The sequence below is a fragment of the Aquarana catesbeiana genome, linkage group LG09 (genome assembly GCF_042186555.1).
Source record: "Aquarana catesbeiana isolate 2022-GZ linkage group LG09, ASM4218655v1, whole genome shotgun sequence".
In the NCBI taxonomy this organism is placed as follows: Eukaryota; Metazoa; Chordata; class Amphibia; order Anura; family Ranidae; genus Aquarana; species Aquarana catesbeiana.
In genome coordinates this window covers 194,481,469-194,493,868 of record NC_133332.1, presented here as the reverse complement: position 1 = coordinate 194,493,868, position 12,400 = coordinate 194,481,469, and the positions used below count along the sequence as shown (strand labels likewise).

Genomic DNA, 12,400 nt, shown 5'->3' with positions numbered 1-12,400 from the left:
CAACCATTGTAATGATGGAAGTTATGTTTACCATTGGATAATTGAATGAAATTCTCATTTGGCCTTCAGTATGACCATATACAGTATCTCACAAAAGTGAGTTCACCCCTCACATCTTTTCATGTGACAACACATACATGCATATTTGCTGTCCCCTCAAAATAACTCTACACACAGCCATTAATGTCCAAACCACTGGCAACAAAAGTGAGTACACCCCTAAGTGAAAATGTCCAAATTGGGCCCAAAGTGTCAATATTTTGTGTAGCCACCATTATTTTCCAGCACTGCCTTAACCCTCTTGGGCATGGAGTTCACCAGAGCTTCACAGGTTGCCAATGGAGTCCTCTTCTACTCCTCCATGGCGACATCACGGAGCTGGTGGATGTTAGAGACCTTGCGCTCCTCCTCCTTCCATATGAGAGTACCCCACAGGTGCTCAATAGGGTTTAGGTCTGGAGACATGCTTTGCCAGTCCATCACCTTTATGCCCTCAGCTTCTTTAGCAAGGCAGTGGTAGTCTTGGAGGTGTGTTTGGGGTCGTTATCATGTTGGAATACTGCCCTGCGGCCCAGTCCCCTGAAGGGAGAGGATCATGTTCTGCTTCAGTATGTCACAGTACATGTTGGCATTCATGGTTCCCTTAATGAACTGTAGCTCCCCAGTACCGGCAGCACTCATGCAGCCCCAGATCATGACACTCCCACCACCATGCTTGACTGTAGGCAAGACACACTTGTCTTTGTACTCCTCACCTGGTTGCCGCGACACACGCTTGACACCATCTGAACCAAATACGTTTATCTTGGTCTCATCAGACCACAGGACATGGTTCCAGTAATCCATGTCCTTAGTCTGCTTGTCTTCAGCAAACTGTTTGCGGGTTTTTTAAGAGGCTTCCTTCTGGGGCGACAGCCATGCAAACCAATGTGTGCGGCGTATGGTCTGAGCACTGACAGGCTGACCCCCCACCCCTTCAACCTCTGCAGCAATGCTGGCAGCACTCATACGTCTATTTTCCAAAGACATCCTCTGGATGTGATGCTGAGCACATGCACTCAACCTCTTTAGTCGACCATGGCGAGGCCTGTCCTGAGTGGAACCTGTCCAGTTAAACTGCTGTATGGTGAATGTTGACATTATTCTTATAGCCTAGGCCATCTTTATGTAGAGCAATAATTCTTTTTTTCAGATTCTCAGAGAGTTCTTTGCCATGAGGTGCCATGTTGAACTTCCAGTGACCAGTATGAGAGAGTAAGAGCGATAACACCAAATTTAACACACCTGCTCCCCATTCACATCTGAGACCTTGTAACACTGAGCCACATGACATCAGGAAGGGAAAATGGCTACATTTGGATATTTTCACTTAGGGGTGTACTCACTTTTGTTGCCATCGGTTTAGACATTAATGGCATTTTAAAAAATGTAAGGGATGTACTCACTTTTGTGAGATACTGTATATATCGGTTTTCCAATACTCACACTGGGAATAAGCATATGATTTAGCAGTAAATGTAGTTTTTTCTTGCGTTATTTAGCTTGACTCTTTATTCTGAGGTAGCTATCTTCTGAGCAAATGTTCAGTCCATGTACTCACAGGACATATAATGAGGTACAAAGTACCTATAATCAGATGAGTTCTTATGACTTGAACAGTTCAGCTCCAGGGTTGTTTAGTGCTGTAAATGTTCTCTCTCTGCACAGAAGGTCCATTATTTCCGCACCTTTGTTACAGTGGTAATAGGTACTCACATCTGTTTTTCTAGTTGATCACCATAATGTAGTTCAGAACACTTGAAGGATCAACATGCATTAAAGTGATTCTAAAGTCAAAATATATTTTTTCAATAACAAATAAAGTATGTTATACTTACCTGCTCTGTGTAATAGTATTACACAGAGTGTCTTTTTTCGGGTCCCACCTGAGACTATCTCCTCCTCTTCTCTGTGCATCCCCATTAGAAGCCACTTCCTATGGGGCTGCACATGCGGGCTGAATCCCAAGACGCACTGCCTGCATTCGTAGACACAGACAGTGCGGCTCGGTCCTGCCCCCCGCTTCCTCCTCACTGAATTTGACTGACAGCAGCAGAAGCCAATGGAGAGCGGAGAGAACACTGCAGCTGGGCACAACGTTGGATTGAGTGAGGACTTGGGTAAGTATAAGGGGGGGGTAAGGGGGTGATACTAATACCTAAATATTTTTTACCTTAATGCAGGGAATGTGTAGTGTGCCCCTTTACATTGGTGGTCAGGGTGCTCTCTTGAGGCTTGCTCACACGGGTGGCAGGGGGGGGGGAGATGGTGCAGTAAAAGCATGCAGTTGAGTTGGGGTTCCACTGCCCCTGACTGCCAACCTGAACAAGGAGATGAAGCTGATCAGGGCTGTACAAGTACCAAGTCTGTGATATTTGCTTTGCAGCTGTGGCAAAAATTAAATGGCGTTTTGCATTCAGTGGGTGGTACCACTGGCTGAACACAACCTATTTCAGTGAAGAGCGCCATACTGCAACCTCCCTTCACTAGATACATTACAATATGCTGCCCTTCACAAACAGTACAATGTGCTTCACCACAAACATCACAGGATGCTTTACCACAAACATTACAGTATGCTCTACCACAAACATCACAGGATGCTTCACCACAAACATTACAGTATGCTCTACCACAAACATCACAGGATGCTTCACCACAAACATTACAGTATGCTCCACCACAAACATTACAGTATGTTTTACCACAAACATTACAACCACATCCACCACAAACTTTACAATATGATCCACCACAAACATTACAATATGCTACTCTCAGCACAATACACAGCATACTTACATTTTAATTTGGCAGTGATCAGGCAGGCTAGTGTGAAGTACACCTAGAGGAAGTGCCTGTTTACTGCTTGAGTAAGCACATGTACACATGGGGGCAGGTATGGGGGCAGGAGCACCACTTGCATCAGGAGCTGGGGCTGTCTGCAGTCATTATGACAGGCAGGAGACCCAGGCTGCAAACTGTGAAACTCTTCCCTGAGGAGTACAGGTTGGCTTTTAATGGGGGTGCTTTTGGAATTTTTGAGAGTGCTAAAGCACACCACAACACCCCCTGGTGCCACCCCTGAACAGATGCCCTCACTTTCTCATCAAGCTCATCTGCGCTCTGAGCAGAACTAGTTGTGTAACAATAGCGAATGAATATTCGCTATTATCACACTAATCCTCCTTCCGGCCAATCAAGAATCAGGTTGTGAGACCCGTCACCCGATTGGCTAAAAGGACAGGTGATCCTTTTGGATGCCTAGCACCTAGGAGGAGGAGAGAGGAGACCCATGGCGGAAGCTGCATGATGGAGGAGAGGACACAGGAGTTGCTGGCCGCAGACAGCGGGGGCAGAGCCACCCCCCCCCCCAAAAAAAAACATCAGTCACCACTGGCCTAAGCTGACCATACATTTGTCAGTTTTCAGTTAATTTGAATTACTTAGGAGTGAAAGATGGAATTGAATGTTTAATCGCTCTACAAATTTGCCACACATAGGCAATATGGTATAAGAGTTGCTGGACTGTCACATGGATGTTTTGGAAGTAGATGTTTAATAGTATGACCCTGAAAACAAAACAAAAAGCATTATTCACTCCTGCAGTTAAGGCAATAATCATTTACATTTGTAGGGTTTTTAGCATCCTGGAGGAAAACTTTAAAAGTTCTTGTTAGGTCTGTAGCTGGTTCCCCATCATGTGAGATTGTCACCTTGCCTTACATATGGAACATCCCTCTTCAGGTTACAAAGTGAAAAAAAAAAAATTACTGTTGATGCAACTTGCTAACACTTTCAACAAGGATTAGCTAAACTTGTATCTTCTCTCTTTTTTTGTTACAGGAGGAAACAGACAGCATTTCCTGCCAGGAACAAATTAATCGATCCATTTATTGGGCAGATGGCTTTGTGTTTGTCTTTTCAATCACAGACTATAATAGCTACCGTATGATTAGGCCTTTGTACCAGCACTTAAGGAAAATCCACCCAAACACCAAAATTCCACTTCTTCTGGTAGGAAATAAAGCTGATCTTTTAAGAGCCCGACAAGTGGAATCCGATGAAGGTCTTCAGCTTGCTAATGAACTGTCTGGTACATATGCTGAAGTATCTGCTAGAGAACACTATGAAGGGGTATATGGAGCTTTCTACCAGCTGTGTCAGGAGGTTGGAAAGATGATCTTCAGCTGCAATGGGGAAAAGAGAAGAGGACTTCATCTTGTGCGCCCCAGATCTCCTAACATGCAAGACCTGAAAAGACGTTTTAAACAGGTGTTGTCTTCCAAAGTGAAGTCCACTACCACCCTTTGACCACTTCTGGTTTTGCAAGAGTGGTTTGGATCTAAAGGAGGCTGTCACAAAGGAAAATACTTATCTCGGCCACCTATGGCAGCTTCCATTAATCAACGTGAATTATAAATTAGTTTTAGTGTAGTGACTACATGTACAGTGCATGAGAACATAGATGCTTTCATCAGAAGCTTTTGAGAAGTGTATTTTGTTTAGTCTTTATCTTTTATTTGCCTACATTTAAAACATTCAGTTATTCTTTAAAAGTTTATTGGCCCAAATTGCGCTGGTACCAATTTGGCCAAACTGCATATATTTTGTTGCTAAAAGTATCTAATGGCATTAATGCCTATTTGATTTTTGTCATGCCTGGATCTTAACTTCACTGTCTATAAGACATCAAACCTTGTCCAACACAACTGAGCTATCAACATTTTAAAGGAGGTTCTACCAAGAAGAATGTGGCTTATTATCTGATTATGTGGCAGAATGACTAATAATAGCAAGGGTGTTGGGTTGGTACATGCATATCCACATTCAGGAAAAAAAACTTCAGTATGTCAGTATCTCCAAGTATAAGATCTTTCAATGACTTTGAAATACCAAATACTGTCTAAGGCATGTGGGTGGTTCAAAAGGCTGCTATGTTGGCCTGGCCTCTGTTATTCAATGCTTTTATTATTTGACTTTTTTTTTTTTATCAAAAAAATGCTCAAGACTGTGAATTCATAGCCACATACAATTTCAATAAGGTTTTAATAAAACAGAAGGACCATTTATGGAATAGAGAGTAATGCATGGATTTACTAACTTAAAAAATGAAAACAGTTGCCGGTAATATTTTTTTTGTTCTATGACATTGTAGACTTGACACAGTGCAACTTTTTCCTATATAATTGTGCTGAGGTCACATTCGATCTTATTGCTGATCTGAGAACGCTAATTAACATTTTAAAGCCTTTAAAATGTATAATATTAGTAGCAATGCTTAATGTGATTTTCAGTTTTTAAAGAAATCACCTGTTTGTAAATTTTCCTTGAAGCTGAACTTTTGGCTGCAAAAAAATACCCTTGTAGTGCCCCTCCCCCTTGCGTTGCAAGGTAAAATGCCCATTATCTAAGTAACCTGGTCTATAAGCTGCTCATGGCCATGGTTGCACTCTTGTCCCCTCCACATACAGTTGCCATGTATTGAAGTTGATGATGTTGGGGGACTGCCCACAGACTAAAGCTTCAGGGAGCAGAGGACAGAGATACAGTGCCTTGAAAAAATATTCATACCCCCTGACATTTTCCATATTTTGTCATGTTACAACCAAAAACGTAAATGTATTTTATTGGGATTTTATGTGACAGACCACCAAAAAGTGGCACAAAATTGTGAAGTGGAAGAAAAAAGATAAATGTTTTTTACATTTTTTTACATATGAATAAATATCTAGAAAGTGTGGCGTGCATTTGTATTCAGCCCCCCTGAGTCAATACTTTGTAGAACCACCTTTCACTGCAGTTAGAGCTACAAGTCTTTTTGGGGATGTCTCTACCAGCTTTGCACATCTAGAAAGTGACATTTTTGCCCATTCTTCTTTGCAAAATAGTTCAAGCTCTGTCAGATTGGATGGAGAGCGTCTGGGAATAGCAATTTTCAAATCTTGCCACAGATTCTCAATTGGATTTAGGTCTGGACTTTGACTGGGCCATTCTAACACATGAATATACTTTGATTTAACCACTTCCATATCGGGTCTATTCTGGCACTCCTCTCCTACATGTAAAAATCACTTTTTTTTTTTTGCTAGAAAATTACTCAGAACCCCAAACATTATATATGTTTTTTTAGCAGACACCCTAGGAAATAAAATGGCGGTCATTGCAACTTTTTATCTGGCACGGTTTTTGGGCAACAATTTTTCAAACACTTTTTTTTGGAATTAAAAAATAACAAAACAGTAAAGTTAGCCCATTTTTTTTATATAATGTGAAAGATGATGTTATGCTGAGTAAATAGATACCCAACATATCACGCTTTAAAATTGCTTGCACTCATGGAATGGCGCCAAACTTCGGTACTTAAAAATCTCCATAGGCAACTCTTTAAAAATGTTTACAGATTACCAGTTTAGAGTTACAGAGGAGGTGCTAGAATTGTTGCTGGTGCTCTAACGCACATGGCGATACCTCACATGTGTGGTTTGAATGGCGTTTACATATGTGGGTGGGGACTTACGTGTGTGTTCGCTTCTGAGCGCGAGCTACCGGGGACAGGGGCGTTTTTTTATCACTTTTATTCCTATTACAAGGAATGTAAACATCCCTTGTAATAGGAATGGTTCCTGACAGGTCCTCTTTATGAAGAGATGCGGGGTGAATAAGACCCCATGTCTTTCCTCCTGGTTGGAAAGCATGAGATCGAAAAAAAAATCCACAATCTCATGCTTACCAGCCGCTACCCGGCTTTGTTTACAACTGCAGCCAGGACGTAACGTCATAACGCCCGGGCCTCCGACGGTCATAGAGATGACTGGTGACCATCTCTATGGTCGTCATCCGGCGGCGGCCGATTCTTTCTCTGGGTCCTTGATGTCATGGGAGAGCCCAGAGAAGCACCGGATGGCGGCGGGAGGGGGAGGATGTCCCCTCCCGTCGCCTATAAGAACGATCAAGCAGTGGAACTGCCACTATGATTGTTCTAATGGTGCACAGAATTGCCAGCTGAAAACAAGGATATCTGAATGATGCCTGTAGCTGAAGGCATCATTCAGATATTCCCACTGAAAGTCAAAGATGTCATATGACGTCCTTGGGCTGGTGACGTCCTTGGAAGCAGGTGTGGTTTGCCTGATTAAACTAGACACCCCTTTTAAGTTTGCTTTTTGGTTTGGATTGATTTTTTATATCACTTTGTACTAATGTACCAATATTTAAATTAAAAGTGAGCACATTCCAAACCACAGGGCAGTGACCAGTCTGTTACTCAGCTGTTGTCACAGTGAAAGTTTAGGAAAGTTATAAATAAAAAATAAAGCCATTTGACTAGAATATTTCTGAATTAATGACCATAATAAATCTCAGTTTGGAAGGGGTTATAGGAAACCTATCATGTGGATATTGCCATTGCTGACCTCTCCTAAAACCTCTACTTGGCTGGCAATATGCTGAGACTCTTGCTTCCATTTATTGAGCTTTTGACCTAAAGCAAGAATGCAGGATAGCAGTTATGGCTTTTTTCTGTTTTTTATGATCTGCGTACCTGTTTCAGGCCAGGGCAGATCCAGGGGGGAGGGGGCAACAGGGCAACTGCTCCCCCCCGAGAAATATTACCAACTCCCTAGTCTCCATCAGCAGCAGGCCAGCAGCAGTGCCAAGAAAGACCCTCTTATTGTTGCATCTCCATGCCGCTGGCCTGGCCTCGCACTGGTTGCTATCGCCTGCCGCCTGGCGTCTACCAACCAGTGACGTCACATCCATGGTCTGAGCCGAGAAGGAGCAGAGGGAGGCCACAGCATTGAGAACGGAGGATTTAACATCTTCCTCCTCCGCGCGTGTGTGAATTGGCTCCACCCACCTCCTCCCTCCATCTTCTCCAGGCTACAGTACGACGTGAGTGAGGGAAGGGAACTTTCATCATGGCTGTGTAGTAGAGAGGACTGTATGCATGCCACTTTTCCTAAAGGTCTGTATTAGTTGTCCATTTAGGCTGGAGTCCAACAGGGAAATATGTCCTTCCCTCCATTATATCACCTTGATTTTTGACCAGCAGATCTTTAGTAACATAAATACTGTGCAAAGGAGTTACATCACCTTTCCTATGTTGTCTACATTTCTGATCAGCAATCTGATCACTGGGAATACTCCGGCCCGGAATAACATAGGGGCTATTGGAGCTGCAGCTCCAGGCCCCTTATCTCAAGATAGGCCCATTTGCCCAAAAAAAAAAAAAAATCACAAAAAAAAAAGGATCGACTTCGAGGGTCGTGGCTCGGTGACCAGGGGTCACATTTGGGGGTTAGGCAGCTGAAGACCTACCCCACCACTGATCAAAATGTGGGGCTCCTATCATCTATGGTTCCGGAGATATGGGGCTCCTTGCGCAGCCTGTCAGAAGCTACATACGGAGCGGCCAGTTTAAATACAAGCCGGCACACTCTGTTTGCAGCAGACTGAGAGGATGCGCTCACAGTGCCTCTCCTCACTTCTTGTCAGAGGGACTGAGCTCAATGGACAGCTTGGCGCCTGCAGAGTATGACAGGCAGTATCGCCTGTCAAACTCGCCTATTGATTTCAATTCACTCTGCAACTGCAAACCAAACTTGCTCGCAATGAACGCCTGTCAGCTGCTGCTATACCACTCATGGAAAAGCAATCCACCACAGATCACTTTTCAGAGGGCAGTAAGTATTACCGCAAATGTGAAAGAAACTTGAAACACATCATTAATTTCACACTCGTCACCAGGGCAGGACTTAGGGTGGTGGGGGCCCCTGGGCTTGAGTCACTTTCGGGCCCCACCCTTCTATACATATGCACAGCTCTATAAAACAGAAATAGAAAAGGACAAGGTGCGCCAGACTCAGTGCAGTATTAAAGAATGTCTGTTTAATTGGACAAGATAAAACAGCCAAATGGCTACTCACAAAAGTAGATAATATATAAGCGTATAAGTGGGGGATACTGTACTGGTATTTGTCCTGAGTCCACGATTAATAAAAGCAATAAAAATGGATACAATGATAATTACTGTATTTATCGGCATATAACATGCGCCGGCGTATAACACGTACCCCAAGTTTAATAGGGAATTTTAAGGAAAAAAACTTTTAGGAGGGAAGTTTAAGGAAAAAAAACTTACATTTAAATGCCCATCAATGCAGCTTTGTCAGTGTCCATCTGCAGTGGCTTTCAGCAGCTTTGGCCCGCTTTCGCCCACTTTCGCCTGCTCTCGGCGGCTTTTGCCAGCTTTCGGCTGCTCTCGGAGGCTTTCGGAATGGGCGGGGCCCCCTATTGGCCGGGGCCCATGGGCTTGAGCCCCGTCAAGCCCAATGGAAAGTCCGACCCTGCTCGCCACCAACCAGGTCACTCCCCAGCCACTTCCCATGTTAGCCACCTCTCTTCAACTGGTTGTCATACCCTCCACACTCTTCTCCTGTGCATACTGCCCACTATCATACCGTCCACACTCCTCTCCTGTACATACCGCCCACTGTGATACCCTCCACACTCCTCTCTTGTACATACTGTCCACTGTCATACCCTCCACACTCTTCTCTTGTACATACTGCCCCATCATACCCTCCACACTCCTCTCCTGTACATACTGCCCACTGTCATACCCTCCATACTCCTCTCCTGTACATACTGCCAACTGTCTTTCTCTCCACACTCCTCTCCTGTACATACTGCCCACTGTCATACCCCCCACACTCCTCTCTTGTACATAGTGCCCACTGCCATACCTTTCATTCTCATCTCCTGTACATAGTGCCAACTGTTATACCATCCATACTCCACCCCTATGCCTCTTACCCACAAAAACAGTTCTTTAAAATTATATTGAATATCCTCAATGTTACCAGCTCTAGAATTGGCACACTTTTGTTCAACTAAAGGAAATCTTCTCAGTCCTCATATTTGTTCTGCCCATTATTATATATATACTACTGTGATGTATAGAGGAACCTAGGGGATGTCAGCTACTCTAAATATAGCACTTGTAAAAAAAGTGTCCCTGAAAATATTTTTTAAATGTTGGCAACTATGCACTTGACCACCGGGTCAGTAGGGGGCCCCATGAGAGGCTCCTGTGATATTAAAGTAGTAAACTTCGCTAACATTACTACTTTTTAGAAGCCCTGAGGTAGGTTATGCCATAATGTACTAGTATGCACAGCATATTAGCACATTAGGGTACACTTACCTGTCAGACTGAGCCTTCCAGCTCTGCGATCAATCTAGCAGGTCCCGGGCACTTCATTCTTCACCTGGTCTTCCTTCTGGGTTTTGTACCTTCGGTCACTTGCCTTGGCCGGGCTGCGTTGCTGTCACTCCCACACATGCTTCATCCTCTCTCTCTCATCCCCGTCTCTCTCTCTCATCCTCCCTCCCTTATTTATTTTTATAAAAAGCCCCACCAAAATCCTCAGTACCAGGCCCATGATGTTCTTAATCCGGCCCTGGGCATACTGGGTTTGACATCATCCATGGTCTACCACTACACCTCATTCCTCCTTTGTCACAAATATGAACACAGGAAGCAGAAGTGAGTCCATAAGCTAAGCTTATGGGCTCACTTCTGCTTCCTGTGTACAGATTTGTGAGAAAAGAGGAATGAGGTGTACAGGCAGATGATGCCAATCTATGATGCCAAACCCAGTATGCCCAGTGATCAGACTGCTGATCAGAAATTAAGACAACATAGGAAAGGTGATGTAACTCCTTTGCAGAAATGCCAGTTAATGTGTGCCATGTTCTGGACTAGCGCAATCTAAAAGGTGTGAAGTGTAAGCTTATGGGCTCACTTCTGCTTCCTGTGTTCATATTTGTGACAAAAGAGGAATTAGGTGTACAGGTGGATGATGCCAAACCCAGTATGTCCAGTGATCAGACTACTGATCAGAAATGAAGACAACATAGGAAAGGTGATGTAACTCCTTTGCAGAGATGCCACCTTATTTTCTGGCAGTGCCCCTCCCGAGACTAGACTCTGGATCTGCCCCTGGTTCCAGGTCAGTAATTTCAAAAGTATTGAAGCAAGGCAACTAGTAATTTCAGAAGAAGGTCAGGAATGGTAGTTTCCGTTTTAAAGTTAACTCTTTTGGAAATAATTTAATAACCAATTAATCTTTTTTCAAATCCTTGAAACATTATAAAGACTACATTTTAGATTAACATCTATGGAACTATTGCAATTCAATTGCCAAGAGCCACTGAGAATGAAGCACTATAATTTATATGTTGGCTGATCCCACAGAACACATGGGTCAGAATTCTGCTAGTAACACATGGAGTTTATGACGTTGTTACCACAAGGATGTAAGGTGCATATTGAGTTGAACATTGGAATCTACACTCAAATTCTGGAAAGTGTGCCAGATTAATCCACTTGACATGTCCTTAGCGTGTAGTGTGTTACTATTCTTTATGCACACACATCTGTTTTCACTGTCCATAAATAATGGAAGCAATTCATGTGTTCTTGCACAGATTTACATACATTTTATGAATGCTAGTAATTTACTTTATAAGTAGTGGATGCACAAAGAAGCCTCCTGGCAGAGGTTAAAATGAGCCAATGAATAACATTAGATCATGCTGCATTCCAGGTAAGCAAGTACAGTAGAGATAGATACAGGTCAGGAATTGATGAGCGTTTGTAGAATTACTATATTGAATCATTGTAGCAGTAAGTGTGATGTAGCTATTTTTATATTTGCAAATGGAATTGGAAATGACTGCTTACTTTGTATTAAACAAAAATCTATTTTATAAGATGCTTGTATTTGTTGTTTTATGCAATGCAAAACCATTTGTTTTTTCATATTCTCTTTTCCTGATTAGGATATCTGGACTGAGAAGGGCATTGTAAGCACTTTAAAAAAAAAAACAACAACCGAGTTTTCTTAATATGTTGGAAATCCTCTGATTATTCAGAGGCCTATGTACGAATGATCACACTCAGTGACGGTTTGCCCCATTCATGCCTTTGGCTCATCATTTATCTACTGTGTTGTGTTTGCCATAACTATAAACTCCCATCGCTCACTTCCTATAGGATTTACTATAAATTATTTCCATACCCTGAGCTGATGAACCTTGTTATGTTATCTAAGGATTAAGGATCAGGCAGACATTTACCACAGATTTTCTACAAACCCACTGCTTCTGATGCCTCCGCACTCACTAATATTCTTCAAATTCTGATGACCAGCTTCACAGGTGATATGTACAGGAATCCTTACCAGCAAATGTGAAGTGATTAAGGACTAATCCAGAAATGCAAATGTTCACCGAAACACTAACCATTCCATATCTGAAAGTCAGGTTCTGTGACTTTTGTGACTGCATACTTGTT

General features: G+C 42.9%; 1 protein-coding gene across 1 annotated transcript in view; it reads left to right on the top strand.

Annotated features, from left to right (window-relative positions):
* Positions 1–10,560, top strand: part of LOC141108166 (ras-like protein family member 11A-like) — an 85,135-nt gene extending 74,575 nt beyond the window's left edge. Inside the window, exon 4 of the mRNA XM_073599484.1 lies at positions 3,886–10,560. Within this exon, the coding sequence (XP_073455585.1) occupies positions 3,886–4,353 (468 nt within the window). The 3' untranslated portion in view covers positions 4,354–10,560. The remainder of the gene's footprint in view (positions 1–3,885) is intronic.
* Positions 10,561–12,400: the final 1,840 nt, after the last annotated feature.